At 39.1% G+C, this 22,696-nt stretch overlaps 1 protein-coding gene and 1 pseudogene across 1 annotated transcript; both read right to left on the bottom strand.

Moving 5' to 3' along the window:
* Nucleotides 1–2,964: 2,964 nt before the first annotated feature.
* sh3glb1a (SH3-domain GRB2-like endophilin B1a) lies at nucleotides 2,965–12,176 on the bottom strand. Its single transcript, XM_034132556.1, has 9 exons — nucleotides 11,962–12,176; nucleotides 11,373–11,514; nucleotides 10,648–10,776; nucleotides 9,754–9,887; nucleotides 9,055–9,147; nucleotides 6,640–6,729; nucleotides 6,190–6,290; nucleotides 5,366–5,600; nucleotides 2,965–4,195 (listed from the first exon to the last, which is right to left on the bottom strand). Exons 1-9 carry the CDS (start codon nucleotides 12,022–12,024, stop codon nucleotides 4,088–4,090), a joined length of 1,095 nt encoding a protein of 364 aa, XP_033988447.1. The 5' UTR covers nucleotides 12,025–12,176; the 3' UTR covers nucleotides 2,965–4,087.
* A 2,068-nt stretch (nucleotides 12,177–14,244) lies between these two features.
* LOC117484136 lies at nucleotides 14,245–20,333 on the bottom strand (annotated as a pseudogene).
* Between the last annotated feature and the right edge of the window lie 2,363 nt (nucleotides 20,334–22,696).

Below are 22,696 nucleotides of genomic sequence, written 5' to 3'. Positions count from 1 at the left end.
ACTATGCCACACGCCTCCCTCAAATCTGTTTTGCGGACGATTTTAGCATCACAAGTTTAGTTTCATTATATTCCAGAGGGCAGACATCTTTACTGCCAATAACTCCAACACATGGTAACTCACACCAAAACAATCTAGCGTGATAATATACATTTTTGATTTTGGGGCGGATTGTCTCTTTAAAAGTCCTATTGGGAAAGATTGGGAAATACGTGGCGTCAAGAAATCATAATTTGCGGAAGGTACTGGTCACAGAATTGTTGACCAAGAGGAATTTAATTTGATTACTCAGCTATGTCAGGTCAGAAGTTAGAAGACAACTAAACCAAGTTTGTCAAAGGGGAATTTACTTAACGCGCAACCAAGCTTTCAAAACGTAGCTAGCTCAACATTGTATATAAAAGAATTAGATGTGATAAAGCCATATTCAGCGGTGCTCAGGGAATCAAGCGACCACATACATACTCAAGTGTGCTGTGTGCACATAGCAAACAAACTAGCCAAACACACATCGATGCAGCTGATTTGTCTTTGCAAAACAGCCCAGCTGTGGTTTTGGGGTCGGCACTAGAAGTAAGTTACCAAATATACACCACAACACTCTTCATAAAAGATGTGGCTAAGGAAAATAATGTGCTTTTTATTCGAGGCAGAGGTCAAAGTTTCTCACAGATAACTGCAAAATTATGGAGAAGTGAAATTTGACCTAAAGTGGTTAAATTAGATTATTTTGAGTTGAGTTGCATTCTGATAGCGAGTGAGTTCTGTGGTTCATCGGAGCTAGGCCTATGTACAATCTCCATATAGCATGTCCGTATACATTACACCAGAAGTGGTCAGGGTCGCAGTGTGAAAGTAGCGGTAAAGGTGTTCCTGATAGCATTGAATGATGTAAAGAAGAAAACAAGATTCCACAGCCATAATAGCTGTGAGGCTGTGGTGCTTTTAAATAAATGCTAACGTCTGCATGTTGATGTGAAGCAGGTAAAATGACCAGGTGCAGCAGCTTCTGGCTGGAGACTCTATTGTAAAAAGGAATACTACAGAAGCAGTCCAAAGGCATTGCCATCCATACAGCAATCATGACCAAAAACAACAACACACAGCTTCTTAGTGGTGACAACCAATCTTTGACAGTGATAACAATGTTGGCTACCTGTTGCCCAATTACGAATTGTGAACCAGCCTTTCCAGCGAACTTATCAGATAAGCAGTTTATTTTCTCACTTCACTTTTTCCTCTTGTTTTTGCACCCAAAAAGAAAACTATTCCAGTCCCCAAAGCTTTCTTGGTAGATGTTTAAAGGAATGTGAAGCCTAAAGTTGTTTACACACGAGTGTTTTTTATCGCCATACTCTGTAGAAAGCCCTGTTTAGAAGAGCTGATGATACAAAACTGCCATTTTGCTTTTATTCCTCAAGCCTACATCAAGTGCACCTCAAGGAGGTCTAAAATGGCAGTTGACAACAAGTATTTTCTAAGTGACATTATGAAAGAAAATGAGGACTTCTGAAAGAGGAAGTGTTTTTTCTCAGGATCACTCATCTGATCTGTGAACTGGTTAAGGCTAACTTTATCTATGAGTGGGTGATGTTATTTTTAGAGAGATAAAGAAGAGAAATAAAAGTTAGGTTTCTTAAAAAGCAGAATGGTGCAGATAACATTTATGCACACAGCTGAGGTTTTATCAGGACCAATGTTTGCCTTAAATCACTTTTAGCTCTTATCTTTAGCTTTTGACTCAAACAAAATGAGTTTGGTAAATAGCAAAACAGGCTACCAAAGTCAAAGTGGAGTGGTTAGTTGCTGATGTTAATGGGAGTGTGCTGGAAATAAAGATGTGAAATGATGTAAAGATGTATCTTAAGAAGTCAACAGGCAGTTTGCAAAACTCCACTTCCTCTTAACCCTTCCTGCTCTTATGACAAGCGAGGACGGGGTAAACGTGCGACTGCCTTAGTACTGCTAAAGGTGACCAATGACTATGGAAATGCAAACATATTTTCAATGTAGGTCTTTGAAGGACATTTTATGAAACTATGGTAAGAGAGGAGCCCTCAGAAGGGAGGATAATCAAGGCCAACATTACTGCACTTTGTATCTTCTTCAAACGAAGATATCTGTCAAACTGGGTCAGCAGTGTCAGTTATTTTCTGGGGATTTGTGCATTTCTGGTCCACAGCTGCTAGCTCTGCAGCACGGAGCTCCACTGGGAGCAGTGAAGCCTCAGGAGCGATATCAAAATAAATTCCTAGGGTAAAGGCACTCTACTCCTTGCTTTGAATGTGTCAACATAAGGAATATATATTTCAGTGACCCTCTAGAAAAAAGAAATGGGCTCTTAGAAGATACAACAAATTAAAACGGTTTGTCCAAAATCAGGACAAATCAACATAAGAATAAGATGCCAGTATGTATTAAATTAAAGGTGTCACTGGATCATATTGGGCATGAGTTTTGTGCTTGTGATTTGACCTCTTTCACAGGAATTCTTTCATCCCGAGAAACTCCTAATCAGTGTTGAAATCAAAGACTGCACTTTTTGAACTCAACATTTGATAAGAATAGTTTTTGAAATTGCGCTGTAGGCGTACCAAATGTCATTAAGCAGCACTCCAAATGAGACTGGGTCTAAAAAAGGAATCTGTTCATACATTACAGACATTTTCTACTTTTGTGAAACTGGTTAAATTCTCTAGCTGTGTCTGAATCTCACAGGATTCTGCCTACTTACATGGTCCAAACATTTCTTCAGTTGTATGTCCCAACAGTGCAACCAGTTACATTTAATAATACACCCACAGATTGATAATGTGGCCTGTTCTGCCCTCTAGTGGTTCCACCAGGAAATAAGTAATATCAACCATTAAGTCAGCTGAGAATGCCCCTTTGTGCTTCATAACTACAGGGGGGGGGGGGGGGGGGGGGGGGGGGGGGAAGATATCTCAACAAACAACAGAGCAGTTATATTTTCTTATTTTAATGCATCATATTGTTTATATTTATTTTACAAATGTATGCCATCTCATCCGTTACACACAAAACAAAAGGCAGGCATGTGGTAATATCATTTGATCTCCCAGAATGGCAATGTGAAGTTGAAATGTAGCTTTATGGGGATTTAATATTGTAAAAGTAAAAAAAGTATATATATTTTTTTATAAAGTTAAGTCAACCAACACCAGAGATGACTAACATGTCACAAAGTTTGGATAAATGGAGAATACACAAATTAATAATTTAATCAGACACAAAACGTCTTCTGGTAAATAAATTGAATATAAACGTGGAAATGCTTGTGTTCAATTGTCAATAACTTAGAATATTGGGGTTCAATAATAGAAAAGGAGACTGATTTAGTCTCAATACTGCTGCAGCAGCTACAAAAAGGCAATTGATTATTAGAAAGGCCGATTCACGGTGATAGGCACTAAATAATGTCTGGCAATAATAATGCCAAGTGAGTTTTGGAACTTCTTGGTTATCAGCAGTTTCAACGTCTCTTATTTTTAACTCGGTCATCAATCGAATGTGTTAAACTGAATAAAGCCGACTCACAAAAAAAAAATAATTCATATTTTGGATAATCATAACGGCTTCTGCACAATAAGATTATCAATTATAAAATAAGACTTTATGATCAGTATCAATCTCTGCTTCAAACTGAAGTTCATTTTTGTACTTAATGTGTATTGAAAACTTGCAGTGAGGGATATAAAACCCTCACGATAAAAGCACTGAAATCACCATCTGAGATATATGTGTAAACAAAAGCAATTTTTTTTTCTTTTTTAAGATACAATTTGGGAGATGTTCTGGCACATATTGCATGGGATCAAACACAAAGGAGGCGTGGAAGCAGGTTTTAGAAATGTACTGCAGTTAGGTACAAACACACATCGGGGATCGGGCTTCCTTTCACTCAAAATATTCATTCCAATTGAGTCTGCTAAAAGTGAGACTCCTTTTCATAGAAATATAACTCATTGTAAAATGGCTGAATGGAAGAGAAAGTGGCCCTGCAACACAATATATAAATATGAGATCACAGCTGGTTACAGAGGGCTGAAAGGGGGGGGGGGGGGTCTCAGTTAAGCAGCTCCAGGTAAGTGATGGGCACTTTGCCCATCTGGTTGCCGCGCTCCCCCATCAGCCAGTCTGAGTCCATGCCTGGGACGCTGCCGACTGTGATCACCTGTGAGGGATACAGCGTTTGTTGCATTAGGCTATCAAGTCTTATTCATTTCAATGTAGTATTCATTCGTCAAGGCGAATCACTGACATAGCATAAGTTAGCATTCAGTCTACAGTCTATTCTGTACGACTCATCGACTTTACAGACAAGGTCTTCCTAAGGCACCACATTCATAATGTTTATACTTTTAAGGGCCACCAGACTTTTTCATAAAGTTTATTCTTGTTTATTCAGTCCTGTTTTTATTTCCTTTTTTTTTTAATGAAGCACAAAGTTATGTGTAGCTTTGTATCTGAACTTGGAAAGAGCGGGAGGTATTGTTTTATATTTTGTTGGTCTTTATTGGTTTGTGAAGTACGGAAGAGGATTAGGGCCATATGTTCAACAAAAATTGAGATCTGACCAAAAGTGATATATTTTTTTGTTCTGAGAAAAAAAGTCAGACAATTCTGTATTCAAAAAAGGAAATTGACTTCCAGATCAGATCTCTAAAACATATTCACATGTGGCCCTAATCCTTTTCCGTAGGTGAAGCACTTTGGGTTAGACAATCACTATATAAATAAAAGTTTGATTGATTGATTGATTGCTTTATGAAATGCTTGGATATACATCCTGTGTGCCACACATGCTCTCCAAATGCAAGGGCAGGCTGGAAAATGTTCCGAAATGAATGAGGTAATGCTGGTTTATTGTCACCCACAGGCTGTAATGGACCGCTCAGTGCTTTTCCAGGAAAGGGAGTGTGTTTATTTCACGACTGTACAGGAACTGCTCCACTGATGGTTGGGTTCGGACCCTACTTCCTAATTTTGTTAGCTAAAAACCAACAGAAGTATTATCCAACTTGAATCGGATCATTTTAAACTCAAGATAACATTTTATTGTATTTTTTCCTGTGCTTTCTGCCATGTTGTTGTTATTTTTGGAGTTTTGTGTGTTCTAGCAGAAAGCTTGACAATACTGTGGTCCATGATACATGACACAAGAATACAAAAGTAGTTTTTCTACATCACAACCCACTTTGACCATCTAAGAGTGGCGATTCCTGTTTATCACATCATAAAATCATCATAAATATTTAAAAAAAGTTTGTTATGTATCCCCTCCCCGTTAATTTTTTGTTGCTCAGTAATAAAATAATACAGAGCAATGATAACTCGGTCTCACCTCATCAGCCAGCAGGGAGAGCTCGCTGCTGCTGGCGGCGTCGTAGTCGTAGAGCACTCGGGCTTTGCGGCTGCCGTTGGAGCTCCTCAGCTCGTTGAACCCCCCCGACGCCGTGGAGCTGCCGTGACCCGCGGACACGCTGGGCAGGGAGGCCGACACCGGGATGGTGGGCACCGAGATGCTGGCCCCCCCCGACGCCGACGACTGGTTGTTGTTGGAGAAGGTCGAGGGGAAACTGGTGAGAGGAAGGGGAGACGATAAACAGCGAAACTGTGGCAACCTGACGGACGTGTTCTTCCGCAGTATTTTATTTACTGGTCTAATTATAGGGCTCTTTCTTTTCCTGTAAGGAGTCTGACTTCCCTGTGACCTCATCCCTGATAAAGTATCGGTCATTTTCCTCTTTCAGCAGAAAAGTAAAAAGTGGCCTTGCTTTTCCTTGACCTTATCACACAAAATAATGAAAATACATTGGACATCCATACCTCTGTTTACAGGAAGGGTTTCTTAAAGTAAGACAAGAGGGTTATAACCCTATTTTAGGAAAAAGGGAAAGACTGCAATGACTTACTACTTCTCCCTTGTCCCTTTTGAAATGAAATGATGTTTATGTTTGATAAAATATTGAGATAAGTGCAGATCATTTTAGCTCAGAGAATCTGTGTTCTATGTAGCTAATGCAAACACTTTCCTTGACCTGTGTCTACTTACAAAAACGTTCAAACCTTGAATTGTCTTCTTCAGATTCCTAAACTTTCATGAATCCAAGGAACCACAAGCACAATTGAGGATAAAATAAATACAAGGATGACGGTGGTATTCACCTGCCCAGCTGCTTCTGGAGATCCACCATGTACTGGTAACACTGGGCGTAGTATGTAGTCTGCGCCTCCACAAAGTCATTCAAGCAGCGGAGGTGGTGCGCCTGGTAATGCACAAGAATACACAAATAATTCACCGGTTGCTATCAAACTTGTAAAATGTTAAGAATACGTTTGACAATGAGAGTATTTAATAGATGTTTTAGCCTAACAGATTTGCAAGACAAAAACATTCGTATAAAAATCTACTGTTATAAATCTTGCTCCCACACACACACAAGTCAGTTTGGGGTTAAGTTTCTGCGACCAAAAACCAGCAGCACTACAATAATATCCCTTATTGTTAATGTTTATTGATTGAATGATGATTAAAAGTGGAAGCCTGAGGTAGGGAAGGCTTTTATGAGCATTTGTGAATCTGTAGAGTGTGCTGAGCTGAGCTGGGTTACATACGTGTGTGCTGCTGACGCCTTCTAGCAGCAGTCGGGTGATCTCCGACTGCCGATCAAACTCACTCTGGGACATCCTCAACTCCTGCTCGGCCTGAGAATGGAGGAAAAAAAACGAGGTTTTTATAGAGTAAAATGTAAGATAGAGATCACAATACACACGAGAAATGATGAAGATCAAAGTGAGCAAATCAGGTCCAATGATCTTATGATATATGGCGGTTTTCTAAATGCTTTACACTATTTCAGCTTCACAAAAAGGGACATTTCCTTTTTCCTGAGTTATATCACATTAAACTGTTTATCTTTGAGTTTTGGACTGACAAAATAGGACATTTAAAGACATCAGCTTGGACTTAGAGAAACAACAATGACAAGATATGGCTTTATATAAACCTAAAACAGGGATGTCAGAGATACAGCCATCAGGAAAGACAGGGGAACGGACACATCAACTAAACATGATGTTTCTGTCCCGAGGGAAACGTTTCCCTTTCCTCACGCTGAGCCAAGAGATTCAATATGATGTGTGGAACAATGGCTTGTTGAAACTTGCTAAAGAGTCCAATAAACACATGGTGAGAATGACCGGGACAATGGCCTCACTGTGCAGAGCCGCAGAGAGAACATCTACAGGGATTTAAGTTTTCCATGAGGTACCACAGTGTGTCATGGAGGAGATACAGAGAGCTTTACACAGCAGCTGTTAACACTGCTACCAGGGGGTTTGCTGTGTGTCTGTGTGAGTGTGTGTGTGTTCAATTAAAAGATGGCTCCAACATTCCACTCACCTCTGTCACTTCCTCAGCTCACATCTGCTGCTTTGCATTTTGAAAACAGTGACACAGTAGTTAGAGCTACAGCTGCCGCACGGCTGCAGCCAACACACACATTCTTACAAGTGTGTGTGTGTTAGTGTGACTGGCAAAACACACTCTGTACAAGGAACCAGGACTGGGACAATGTTGCGCATAAATAATTCTAATCCCTCGGAGATCCAAACTTGTGTGTGTGTGTACCGTCAAACTAAGAGTAAAGAAAGAATGTTGCTAGTGTTACCCAGCAGAAACTACCACTGTATTTTATGACTCTTCTCTTTCATTCTGATATTGTTGACAGGACACATGTTTGTTTGTAGGGATTAAACAAGTCATGACATCCTGCTGCTTGAAAGCGCTACATGTTGAGAAACCACAGGGGTAACTTGGCTCTGAATCTGCAAATGGGAATAAAATGATAGCTCTTTGTTGTATTGAATTTGTGGGAAGTTGGCTCAAAAGACTAATTTACTCTGATGCTCTGAAGACTGCAGCCAAATAGCATTGCTGGGATATCGCCCAGTGCTTTATTGTCCATCCACTCTGACATTACATTGTACTCCAAGTGATATTGCTTTTAGTAGATGTAGAATATCAGCAGCTTAGTTAGCCTCATCTATTTTCTTTTTGCATAGGGGGGATGGATTCTGGCCTAGCTTTGGCTCAGTTAATACAAACTACAGTCCTAAGAGAGACCATCTTCAGAAATGGTTTGTCATCATGACAAGCAATTTTGAAAAAGTCAGGCCTTTCCAATTAGAATGAAATGTGGTTAATGAAATGAAGCATTTGTTACAAATCATTTGATAAGCAAATCTCAGTGTTCAAAACCTTTGAGGGGCCATTTTATCCACTGCTTTTTCTATTTAATTTGAAAAAGGATACCAGCTGTTGCTAATTTATATACATTTACTTGATCATACCAAAATGCATTTTCTCAAAGATTGTTTATGAGTGAGATGAAGTCTCACTCTGTATTTTTTTTCTTTGGTACAACCATCAGCTTACGACATTCAGTCAGAATCGCCAAGTAAAAATGTGATTGACATTAATAAGTTAAGCGAATCAACTTTTGATTTGTAAAAGAACCTTCAGTATTAGGAGTATTTTGGAAAATATGGTGTGCTCGAGACAGAATGCTACTGTTTATTTAATATGCAAAGGTATATTTGACAAATATTTGACGACATCTGATGCTTTGTTTAATATTAATTTCACTGTTTATACTGAGCATCTTTGCAGAAACATTTGAAATCAGACGTTTGAAGACTACATGGACACCAAAAGAAAAAGAGAAGTCTAAACTTCCCATAGCTGCTCATGTGACACAAGAAACACAGCAATGGGCTTCATGTTGTGTAACAGCGTGGCAGGCATGACTTCAGAATAAGGAAACGCTAAGGACAGCTTTTCTTTCTCTAAAAGGAAATTGGCTCATGATTATTGAGAAAGCAGAAATCACTAACACTGTTCATGATTCACATTAAAACGGCAGAAAGACAGAGATAATGTTACCATCACATTAACGATAGTTTGTGTGTGTGCGTGTGTGTGTGTGTGTGTGTGTGTGTGTGTGTGTGTGTGTGTGTGTGTGGACTCACTGCAGCTCTAGCATCAGTCATCCGGGCTTTCTTTAGTCGGGTTTTGGCTGCATCCAAATCCAAACGTTTGACCTGCAGTAGCTTCCTTTCTTTCTGGAAAGAAATACAAGAAATCCGTCAAATAAATGAAATGATACGGTTTGGCCACTTGCAATGACATTTTTTTCTTGAAGATAACATTAGTGATGTGAATTTGCAGTCATCACTTACTTTATGGTAAGAACATACAATAATGTTGAGAATCTTAGCAGAAAGACACTTTTATTGTGTCGAATGTTTTGAGACATTAGATAAATGGACACTCAACAGACTATGTTTCTAACAGATGTGAAAGGTGAAAAATAAATGAATATAGCTTTATGGGGACAAAATAATCCACAGGCAGATTTGTTTTCATAGAGAAGTCAGAAACAGAAATGATTGTGCAGTATTTTTTAACATCTAATAATATCAAGCATAAACAAAGACCAGGATGACTTTTTTTGTGAAAGCTTGTCTGGCACTGAATGTAAATATCGTAAATTCTATAAAAGAATTGAGGATAATGGACAGAGTTTATATAATTCCTATCCTAGGGATAGATAGAGTTAATCATCAAGAGAATAATTAATCTACAGAGCAGAGTCAGTTCGAGATAAAAGTTCAAAGCTCAGTGAAAAGTGAAAGGGACTCATGGCCTGTTAGCCAGCAGCAACTCACCAGGATGGTTTTGAAGTCGCCCTCCAGAAAGTTCCTGAAAGGTGTCAGGAAGTTGATGGCAGAACTATGGATTAACTCCCGCTCGGCCCCACCAATCTGCTTCTCCGTCTCACCGCATTTTATCAGAGCATTTCCTACACAAACAAAGCTTCACTGTAAATATTACACTGGACAGGAGCGACAAGGCCTAAATACTTTTGTCTTGAGAGGACACAGGGGACTGTGGATACGTACAAACTAAGTGCTGCTGTTCAAAAGGTAGCAAAATATTGCAATTTAGGAATGAGGATAACCACAAAAAAGGGATGCTGAGGGTTAATTAATATTATTATTCATTCTGATAATGAAAATAGAGCTCTAACAAGAGACAAATTACATGAAGGCAATTCAAAGTATGTTTTTAAGGTTTTTTGATGTACTTCACTAGAAAAAACGTTTGATGAGTCGGAACTGATTTTTGTATTCTTGTTAACAAAGGTGACGTCAGTTAGATTTGGTAAGAGCTGCGGTTAAATTAGTCCCCCATCTTTGATCACAACATCTTGACCTTTCTTACCCTTAGGTGTCCATAAACTACAAGTCATTAACTTGTTTTTAAAATACAAAAAAGGGAACTGTTATCTTAGAGGTTCCGGCCATGAGATGCAGGTACTTTTATGCATGCATTCCCAACAACTAAATGATAATAATAACCAGAAGCTAAGCAGATTTCAAACATTTGACGCTCCTAGAATTGAGCAATTTTGAAGGGGAGGTTTGTCTTGGTCACCCAGCAAAAGGAGCTGGCTAAAAAAAGAAGATGACCTGTGTTACAGCCAAAGTTGAACATCATTCAACAGGAGTTTAATGTTGATTAAAGTCTTAATATGCAAGGGAAATCAGTGTATTTCTCACCATAGGCAGTGCCAGGACCAAATTCACCCCCTGATTCAATCATGGACTGGCCCAACAGCTCATGGTTGTTCATTCGTGTAGGGGCTTTCTTCTCCAGTTTCTCGTACACAAATTCTTCTAGCCGGACATCTGCAAATTAGAAAACCAAAACTTAATTACAAAGTCATAAGACTACAGAGGGGAAGCAGAACGTGGGCAGTGAGTTTGAGACTGAGAGTCCAAATAGCTTGCATTACATTTGTATTAAACCAATACAGAAGCTTTCATAATAAAATTATAATAGGAAAAGGTTATTGCATCACATGGGTGAACACAGTGAGTCACAGGTTAGCATATCTGTGGTATGTTGTACTGAGACATACATGTAGAACAAATCCAGTTTGCATTATCCAAGACTCTTATATAAGACTGTAACAGCAGCTGGTCTGTCTGTGTTTGTTGTGTCACTGTAATATGGCACCGTGGTGTGATAGCAGGAGGATGCACAGCTGAGCCCACTGACTGCACAGATGTATGTCAAACACCACCACAGAGATGTTTAGCATTTTTTATGTGACCCCTTTTCAGTGGCAAACATATAAGAGACCCATACATGAGGTTTGCTGGCTTTTGCCCCAAATACACAGGAACATAAAGAGGGCACCTGTGATACAAAACCCTCAAAGGGCGTCCAGTATGTCAGCATTGTGTTTGTCAGTCCATTCAGAGTCATCACAGAGTCTTACTTGGGTTGGGCTGTAGTAAGACTTCTGTCTGCTTCATAATCCTTTCTGTCCATTGCTTGGTGTTCTCAGCTCTGATCAGAAGATTCTCCAAATGGGCATCCAACTCAGTCTTTTCAGCCTGGCCAAGTTTCTCTTCTGTAAACTGTTAAAAGAAAATATCCGGTTATAGGGTCCACATATTGTCTCGCCTGGAAAATTACACACCAACGTATTAAGAGATAAGGGCTGAGGTGTGGCGTAGCATGTTTGATAGCCATTTAACGTTAGCAAGCTGTACAGACCAACTTGAAAAATAAACATTTTCCTAGCTAATGTTGTTAGCTTTATCTAATGGTTTCTGAGGCCTGCTTTAATAGTAATGTTGAAGGGTGTTATACTATGTAATAAATGGGCCGAAGTGTCACGGGTTCCGTTTAAAAACACTATAGTACAACTTTGAAGAATATGGAATTCTCTCAATAGATAAATGGCTACTTAGCAACACGGTAGCGTTAGCTGTTTAGCATGCGAGCTAACGCGACCTGACTGATAAAGCTAGCAGCTAACGTTGATTAGCAACAACTTCCAAGAATTAGACGGTCAAACTTACTTGTACCGCGCGGCTCAGGAAAGTACCGGCGTCTGCAGCTAACCGTTTAACATTAAAATCCATGACACCGTGGTGGAAATAAACACTTCATACAACAGATAGCTTGTCTCAGAGTCAAACTTTCATCCCTATAGAAAATGTCATTGAAGCAACTTTTTGTCGGAGTTCCACCCAGCTGTTGAACCTGACAAAGATAGTATATACAGCACAAGAGAGTTCACACCCACCCGATTCTGACAACTGGGAGAAAGTGTCGCGCATGCGTATATTAACAATGGAAAAGTTGACACTAAAAAGGAATGTCACTAAACTAAAACTACACATAGCCTACTAGTTTTAGTTAGTAAACCAGCAAACGTCTGGTGTTTCCACAGTGGGATTGTAAGAAACAGCATGCATGTGTGAGACAACGCCAGACAGTCTCATGTTTTTGGGAGATGTCAAGGCAAGAGAAGTATGTCCTCATAGTAAAACCCTACCCTACACGTTTGAGTGTCATTTATCAGGTCCAGCAATTTATGTTCTTAATTAATCCTATATCTATGGTCTTGACACTCTCTTCTGCTCAGGTGTATGTTTAAGCAAAAACGGTAGCTTCCCATTTTTTCTTCATCTTCTTTTAATGTAGGTTGGCAACTGGCGTTTTAGATGCATTACTGCCACCTACTATCCTGGAGGGTGGACCAGAGTCCCCTCATCCCAACACTATGAAGTGGGGGGAAAATATAATTATTGAACTATATTATTTAAATATCTTAAACCAAAATATTATTTATATGAAGACATTAGAAACTCAAAGGATATTCAAACAACATTGTAATGGCACCTTGCACACAAATCATGGAAAGCACAATACATGGTTGGAAAATATAAGCACACCCTTCACTGAGGTTTCAGTTTAGTAGCGGCTAAACCCATATATAAAGATCTGCCCTGAACCCTTAACCTCACACCCTTGGCTGGTCACCCCTCATTGACCCTTTCCCATTGATTCCTTCCTGTTTTATTGACAGCTACCGAGTCTAAATGAGAGTTTAAATTAAGTCATGCAAGGTCAAATAGCAGTCAAGATCAAATACAAATCGTTAAAAACACCATTCAGATGCAACAGAACAACACATATTCCTGAATATCATCCTGAAGCCCCCAGATGCTGCTCCCTCCCACCATAGACAGGAACAGCACACATTTCATTATGCATTACTACTATGCAGAGGAGGAGGAAGACACGGAGGACGAGTGGGAGTCTCATCTGTCCTCATAAGTTATGCATTTTCTTATTAGCGGCAGTCATGGCTGGACTCCAAACTTTGCAATTCACATGAAAGTAGAGGACAAATGGTTATACACTCAGGCTTCAAGGGAGACAGGGGGAGATTATTTAGATCCTCCCCTCTAAATGATTTTCCCTGATTTTTTTACACCACAATGCAGATTTGGTTTATGCATCGCATTTACCCGGAGGATAATATTTCTAAATGTCTTGCAACCTTCCCCTCTTTCTTAGAAAATGTGTTGAGGGAGCAGACTATGGCAGATTTTGGAAAAACAAAAACACTCTTCATGTCTGGTTGTAATTATGCCAGACAGCGCCTGCTACCTGCTGTGTGGGAGGAAGTCAGGAAGAGGGGGAAATCAAATGGCTTCCCTTCTGTAGGCTACCATCGGCCGTCAGCTACAGCCTTTCAGTTAAACGATGGCTCGACATTTTATTCAACCACACAATTGTTCTTATGTTGGGTATTACCTTAAAATGCTTTTGGTTTTCCCATGGGACACCTTCGGTAATTTCTTATTGACATGTAAATTACATAATGGGATTGATTTACAACTTTGAAAGGTATTAAAGCATCAAATATTCCCTGTTTGTTATACATTTCTGAAGAAGTAAGCTGTAAAACAGTGAATGGACTCCCATAGTAGCCTACACACTGCATTTTTTATAACCACTCTATGTCAAAGATATTAAGGCTTTGGCTTCGCTTTATGCTTGGCTAACTTTTAGAATTGTTGGGGCGGGTGCTTTAAACACATGAATATGGAAGTCAGCACTTTTAGGAAGGCAGAACAGCTCCTTTGAGGGAGGAATCGGTTGCACTCTGGTTGTTCCAGTAGTAAATCTGTGTGTATCTGCTCTTTCACTCGACAACAGAAAACACTCAAGGGTAAGAGAAAACCAAAACCTCTTGAAACTTAACTTCAGCAAAAGTCGTTTTTTCAAGAAGACATTGCTAGTTTTTAAAGATCATTAAACTGTCCACAAATAAGCAATACAGACATGTATGCTGGTGACATTACAATCTTTTATTTGAGACGGTTTCCTACAATGCAGCTGCTGAGGATACATTTATTTAATGTCAACTCAACATAAAATCCTTGCACAGACTTTCACTTTCTTACATGATGCAGTTTTGACAGAGCAAATGAGTTCGAGTTTCATTCAGTACAAGACTTTAGAATGCGACTGTCATGAATCGTCGTGTCAAAGTACATCTGCAAGTCTATTCTAAAAAGTTTTGATTATCCACACTCCATAAATACTTGATATGTGATAAAACAACTGTATTTAGGGCAAAATCAAAGCTGAACTACATTTGCTGACTCTTTTGGACCACACTTTGTGCTAGCTCCAGCAGCAGAGGATATCTGAGTGTCCTCTCCTTCCAAGACTCTGGGATCCCCTGGAGACCCGTCTGAAAACACATCAAGATCACAGGTGAAAGCATCGCAGGCAGAGCTTTCAGAATATCTGAGATCACTGTCAAACTCATCAGAAGAGTTTGACTACAGACAATAACAATACGATAAATTATATATTTGAACCATGAAACAAACATGGGTAATGTCTTTGAATGATGTTCTGGCCTTTTTGATTGATTATGTGACTAGGCTAGCTTTCATACTTAGCATTATTATTGTGCTGTTACCATAGACTGTATATATAACAGCTGTTACACATGATTTGCATGTATACATTATCGTGCCTTATTTAGGGCTTATTTGTATTGAATCATTTGGCAATTTCTTTAACAGATAATACTTTACTTGTGAAAAAAGTCCATCCCAGTTTTTACAATTCTAAAGGGATATCTTCAAATGTGCTGTTTATTCAGTCATAACCGGGAGATATTTTGTTTAATATGAATAGAACATTTGATTGAAATATTAAATCTCCATATTTGAGATTTTCTCCCATTTGTGCATAAAAATGTCTCCAATAATGGACCAATTATTAAAATAGTTAAATGGTTTGATTAGTCCTAATCGTTGCAGCTCTGTATAAACTAAGTGGTTAAATTATACATACATGTACACATAATATACAAATCTTTCAAAACACTTCTTCCTTCTGCTTTTTACCAATAAGAAACTCAAAACAGTTGAATTGATAATGACTATTTCATAAGCCTGAGAGCTTCAGCTCTTCAGTACCTGTGCCCCAAAACAGGCTCCAATGAAGGAGGCTCTGCTGGAGGTGCACCCCCCGCAGCGCATGGTGTCCCTGACTGCTTCATCCAGCTGCTTCAGCTTCAGGGCTCCATGAAGCGCTCCCTGGAACGCATCGGGCAACACTACACACAAAAATGAAGTAGCAGATTGAGAAACACATGGTAAATAATACAGTAACTGATTTAGCTATAAAATAGAAATTATTCTAAGTGACAAATATTGCTATCAAAGTGCATGATTTGATATACTTTCGCAATATCATACTTGAAAAGCTCTGGTGAACTGAACATGTATATTAAGCATCTCAACCTTTTAGCCCTGTAAAACCTGAGACACTCAGCAGGAAGGGGAGGATGAAAAGAAAGGAGGAGGGGGAGCATTAGCCAGGAGATCAAAGGCTGGAGGACCCAAACGGATACTGACAGGGAGCACACACACGCCATGCCAAGTCCACAGACCTGGTCCTGCTGCTAGCGCCCGGCTCACCTCATGTGTTTTTGAACGCAGCAGGTATGAGCTGTGGGGATGACTTGGCTAGGTTGTCTTTCACCTGGTGGATATGCGCTGCAGAAGTGATACAGGAAAAGAGATAAGATGTATTGTTTAATGTTTAAACACTGGAGCCCATTTTTGGCTGCCAATAACGCACATTATATATCTTATGTAACATTCTGTTTTGATGTTCAAAGACAAATGCAACAAAGACATGGTTCCCCCCTTAGCATTTTGCGTTTCATGCAGTTTTGACCACATTTCCCACAAGTCCTCTTTGATTCTGCATTTTGTAACCCCAATCCCCTTTCTGCTTGTTTAAGGAAAGATACTAGAAAAATAGAAAAGACAAAGTTCCTGCCATATCCAGAAAAACTCTCTCTGAACTATCGGTCAATACGGCAGATTTCCTTTTAGTTAAATGAGGTTGATACCACTTTAATATTGGGCTATTGAATAAAATATCAAGCTGAATGATATGAGCTTAACTTAGCTAAGTCAGTATTTTAAATCTCACCAATTAGTACTGTATAGACTGTTTTAAGTCTTTATGCAAAGCTTAGCTCATCAACTGGTAAATGGTGATTTTTTTATTTAATTCTTAAAAATAAGTGGATAACAGATATCTGTCAATTATTATTTTAAATGTCATGATCAAGAAGCTTTAAAGACACATTATCTCACCAATGACAGCCCGGTCCAGCTCCTGAGGGTTATGTCTGTTCGGGTCATTCAACTGAGCCACAACAGCATCCAGAGCATTAGGGTGGGGACCATTCAGAATGAAGTGCTCCAAAAACCTTGCAAAATTAGACGGACAAAAGATTAAGTCTCCTTTCACTCCCTTCAAAATCATTGTATAACTCCTGTGCTTGACCATGTTCTCTTACCTTGCCGCAGCCAGTGTCACAGCCACACACATGTCATTGTTCTGGGTCACTCGGATGGCCTTCTCCACTTTCTCCAACATCTCAGGGCGGCCGGCGTACATGGCCACCACCGGAGCCAGCTTAGTGACCCCGTCCATCTGACAGTCCACATCACAGCCTTATAAAAACACACACATACAGAGATTACAATCACAAAACTGGGAATGTCTTCATGGACTTCTGATTTGTGATCTTTACCAGTTTCTTCTTTGCCAGCATCCACATTTCTGATGAATGCTTTCAGGCTCGCATTTCTCCATGGGCCATCTATGGGGAGGATTGCTTTGGGAGCTAGAAAATACAACAAAAATGCGTTTTAGATATGATTTACGGCTTCATTCAAATTATATAGAATCTGATATGTGTGGCTATGGTGCCAAGCAAGCGAGGGACAGGAAAAGCAACGTTTCCTTTTACTCTCTGTTGATGCAGTTCAAGTTTCTGTAGGTGGAGCTCTTTTCTTTGTCTGCTCAGCCACAGCTATCTCTGCCAGTGATGATGACACAGCTCTTCTTATATTATTCTAGGACATAAAGATGTCGGTGGTGTACTGTACCCAAAAGTGCCCTGTGCTGTCACGGTGCTTTACAGTAGCACTGTATTTATATGATATCCTGACAGTAAAAAAAGCAGCACATATCCAAAGCTCTGAACACCAACTAAGAAAAGAGAAGTCTGACTGTATGGAATATTTTCATGGGGTGGGAATTCCCCCATCAGCTGGTAGGAAAAACATTATTCACAGTGTTATCAGACAGTGACAGAGGCTCTCACATCCTTTTAGGTTAGTTAGGTTGATGATTGATACATATGGACATCACATAATCTCCATTTACGTAAAAGATGAACAGGTACAGTACCTCCTTTCTGTCTGTAAGGATCATTGAGAGGCAGGTCGTACACTGTTCCTGGGCCAAATAACTTGTAGATGCGCTTGGTCAAATCTTCTTCATTAACATCTGCCAACACATGACATAGTGTTTCTTTAATAACAAATAATGTTAAAAGTATTAAACACACTAATGTAATATCCTCTTTTATACAATGTCATAGTAAAAGGCAAGTGATCTGTTAAATGTGGCATATAACCAAAACAAAAAAAGAGAAGAAGTTCATTTTCGAAATCTTAACATTGTAAATTCACTTATTGACTTTTTTCACAGATAAGTAGATGAGAAGACTTTAGCTTAGCTTATAAATGGAGTAGTATAGGTAGTATTGGCGTCTGAAAGTAAAACCAATGTTGAAGTGCCCTAAACCTGAATTATTTATATTGGCAGGGTGATCCCACTGGTAGCAACAAGAAGTCAGAATGTATAGTCTATGAGAAAATGACCCAACTTCTCAGTTGATTTATCATCTTTGTAAACATGTTTCTATTGAGCTAATGATCTTAATAATTAGTTTCAAGTATTCTTCAATACAGCATGATGTTCAGGAAGTAACCCTTATAAGAAGTCAGAGCATTTTAAGAGAAAAAGTCCTCATCTTAACCCCAGATAAAACCACCACTTATCTGTTTTAAGCTACAGTTTGGTTAGCCGTTTCCACCTGCTTGTGGTTTTTATGCTAAGATAAAATAATCATCTCAGTACTATTTCTTCATATTTCATGTACCAACACCGCACAGTCTTTCCTCAAACGTTTACTAGACATTTGGGGGAATCTTTGAAGTCTTTGAGATGACATCAATTTATTGCTGATGAAAACAATGATACTCCATGGCTTTGGCAGGCACTGACAGGGTATTTGGTGCTGCCTGTTTCCGTACCTCCACACTGGCTCAGGGACTCCAGCAGGACGTACGCCTGGTCTCCATAGCAGGTCTGCTCGCCCGTAATCCTGCGGTAGAAAGGATTCGCTGACTGAGGCCGAAACTCCGGACAGGGCTCCAGATCAGAGAGAACTTCTTTGAGCGTATCAGGATTGTAGATCCAATGCATGGGCTGGGCTGTATGGGCGGGGAGCACACACACACACACACACACACACACACACACACACACACACACACACACACACACACACACACACACACACACACACACACACACACACACACACACACACACACACACACACACACACACACACACACACACACACACACACACACACACACACACACACACACACACACACACACGAGAGAGAAAAATAGTGGAACATTCAATACTTTTGAATGTTAGTGTTTTTGAAATGACCTTCTGTATATACAGCCTGTCAATAACAGATAACATGGGAAGGGAAATAGAAGTGTGTTGTAATGGAGCAATTAAATAAGAAACACATGTGGAGCAGTCACCCAGCAGGAACCAACATTTTGAATTACTCATTTAGTATGCATCATTATACTGTGAGTTAAGAATGATGTGGAAGTGAAGAAAAATCTATCATATTTAAGTGGTTTAATAGTGATGATACTATTGGAGAAACTGTGCTTTCATAACACTATGTGTGACGTCAACATGACTTTCATAAGTTAAGTAACGGCCATAGACTGTGTGGTAACCGCCTGTATTTAATCAGCATATACAGATGTTGCTTGAAGATAATACCACTGACAATGTAACTATGCAACAAAACAAATAAACTGTTAGGCGTTATAGCTAACATGAAATAAAAAAAAACCCCACTAGAAAGCTTTTTAAAGATATTTAACCTCAACTAGTTGTGAATAAAGGCGACATTTGCAACGTGACAAATAGACATGCGTATAACAGGAACCAGTTGAAGCGATATGAAATATTGGTGTGAAGTGAAGGAAGCAGATATTATGGAAAGTAATATAGAAAGTCCTGTAGCTGTAGCTGAGTCACAGAACTTGTATCACACAGTTTATCTTACCTGCTGCATCTGCCACTGCTGCCCCAATAATGGCCCCAATGGCTCTGTCTGCCAGAGTCGAGGCCATCTGTTTTCATTTCACACAGAAGTACAGCACATGCATGAAATAATGAGGATTTCATTGTAAATTAAAAAAAGATATATAAAAAAGAATATATGCCTGTAATTGTAATAATGAAATCCAATTACATCTCTCTATAATGGTTGGATGTTGTCGAGCAAAAGTACTTTTACACATTGGGTTTGAATTTATGCATGATGCATTTAATATATCCACATGCATTAGACATTGTTTTTTTTTTGGTGAATCAAGTTTGTCTGCATGTCATTTTCTACCATTTATTTTTGTAGAAATCGAAGATAGCTGCATCAACACAGCATTCTGGTAAATATTAGAGAATTATTCTTACACATTGAAGACTAATATAACCTTAGACAGAACACACTTTGTAATTTAGTCAAAGTTATTGTAATATGATCAGGATATTAATGTTTGTATACTTTCAATGAATACAACAGATGTCCTTGAAGCAACATGGTGCATCATAATGAAGAACAAAAATATATTTTAAGACCTTAACAAATACAGACTTTTTTTATCCTTACCTTCAAGACTCTTCTTCACCTCTTAAGACTTGAAGTGTTGAAATATTTTGTCTCGATGTCAGTTTTCTCACAAAGGGAGGGTACCATCAGCCCAGTGATAAGCATCGACCAATGACAACCTCAGAAAAACAGTTTGGCACAGGATAGAGGCCGAAGAGCTGGTAGTGTAAATAGAGGTTATATAAAATCTTTATTGGAGTAGAGTTGATGTGTAAGGTTCAAACTAATAAGAATCAATAGTATGAAGAAAGATGTTTTCGTATATTTTAAAGTATTTAACAACTTAAGTGTATGACCTAATGATTGGGCTGAATGAAAGCAAACTAAACAATAATTCAGTCAAAACCATCATATCAACTTCCCAGTTGCACTTTGGTAATCCCTTTACATTCGACAGACACAGAAAGACGATGCAAAACAGTACACATATTCGTTAATTGAGGGGGTGTTTCCAAATAAAGTACTTTTTATTAAATGTAATCAAAAAGGAAACTCAGGAAATGTTGCTGAAAGATAAAAATCATTGATTAGAAAACAACCAACAAGAAATATTCAGTTAAAATGATCTTTATTGAACAAATTGGTTTACAATATTTACTTAACATGTAATACTAAAAGTCCATGTGTGCTCCGCAGTGCTATTCAAACAGCAAACAACAGGGGAAATATATAAAGAAAGACAAACACTTGACTAAAAAGCCAAAACACAGTATTATACAAAATAAGCAAAAGATAAAACTATATTATAAAAGACAGATGCAAAACAGGCTAAACTAATCAAAATATAATAAACAGCAAAAACAAAACAGCAGCAGGTGAACCTAAAAGCAATGGTTAAATGAAGGTTACAAATTGCCTCACATTTCAGGTCTGCCCTACTCACCACAGGAAGAGGTTTTGGAACACTACTGAGCTTCAGGACAATCTGCAAGGAAGTAGTAAGTGAGCATGAAATACTAGCAGATGTAACCATATAATAAGTTATGCAGCCTACCTGTAACAGCGACCATGACAGCAGAGCCACCAGGTGCCTTTTATACTCTGCTCTAATGATGGGAGGGGTTGGGGAGGAGTCCGGCCTTGAGCTGCATTCACTAGACATGCATATCAGAATCTATTAGGTAGATGTGAAGTTATTTCACTTAATTAAAGAACACATTGACATGCTTTTGTAGACAGATCACAGTCAGAGGATCACTATAGTAATTATGATTATGTAATGTTTAAAATGAGCTCAAACCCAAAAGCACAACACAGATAGACAGAATGTTCAAGGAGGACAATGATTGTCTGTTTAAGATATATCAAGTTAAACTTTTAACTGAAATATCTTGACAATCCATCTTATTATTGTCAAGATATTTCAGTTTAAGTTGGTGAAAAGTAAAAGGAGACTGAACAAAAGAAGACTAAAGAAAGAACACACTTATAGCTTGCAAGTGTATTGATCTGACTCAGCTTGCGTGGCATTTTGTCATACCACTGACCATTTGGAGATGCTTTCTGCAGCTGGAGGCAACAGTTCTGCTTTGCTGGATTGTTGAGGCCCTTCACAGACGAAACACTGGGGGTCACCCCCTCACCCACTGAGCTTGGGGCTCCAGCCATATGGACTATTCCTGCTCACGATCATGTGTCTAAACTCCAGACGGTTTATAAAAACAACCCATTCACTTTTTCTTAAATTCCCCAGAAGGTTAAACACTTTATGTATCAGTTCATTTGCACTCGACTACTATACTGCAACACCAGAGGGAGAATTACTATACATGTAAATAGCTTTCAAAGACTTTGTTTGTTATTTTAATTTGTCGTGTTCTCTCTTTTTATATCTTCCACTCCATTGCGTCAATCCTGATGATTCCCCAGCTGATCCCCCTGTTCCAGCTCTGATGGAGCCCTGAGAGGCCGGGCCAGGCTCCACTTATCCCTGCCTCTCATGGGTATCCCAGGCCATTGATTTCTCTTCTTGCCTCCTAAACCAGCAGAATAGAGTGCCATGGGTAGGGTCATGTAATCAATAGCAGTTGATAACAATGAACAAAAGCTGCTGGGGTCGCCTCCAGTGTTACATTTGTCATGGTTGTGGAAAAGTAAATATATTTATGCTAGTGTTTGCGATATGTGCACCAAAATCCTGTTTCAGGCGGACAAACTGAAATGTTCCATCAATAGAAGAACATTTGAATGAGCGGATTATGAAAGGACAGTCAAAGTTAATTTAATTTAATGGAGAGACACGTACATTTAGTGTCAGGTGCAACTGAGAGATAATTCTTCTAAGTCTGCTATAAAAGGAGAGCATTTGTATTCACTCGCAGGGAAAAAAACATGCCCTTCACAGAGGGGATAAAAGAGCAGCACAAATAGATCAGACACTGCCACCAGATCCAGTGACACAATGAGCCTGG

This window comes from Trematomus bernacchii, unplaced genomic scaffold (assembly GCF_902827165.1).
Source record: "Trematomus bernacchii unplaced genomic scaffold, fTreBer1.1, whole genome shotgun sequence".
Taxonomy (NCBI): domain Eukaryota; kingdom Metazoa; phylum Chordata; class Actinopteri; order Perciformes; family Nototheniidae; genus Trematomus; species Trematomus bernacchii.
Note: the sequence above shows the minus strand (reverse complement) of the source record. Positions and strands in the feature narration are given on the sequence as shown.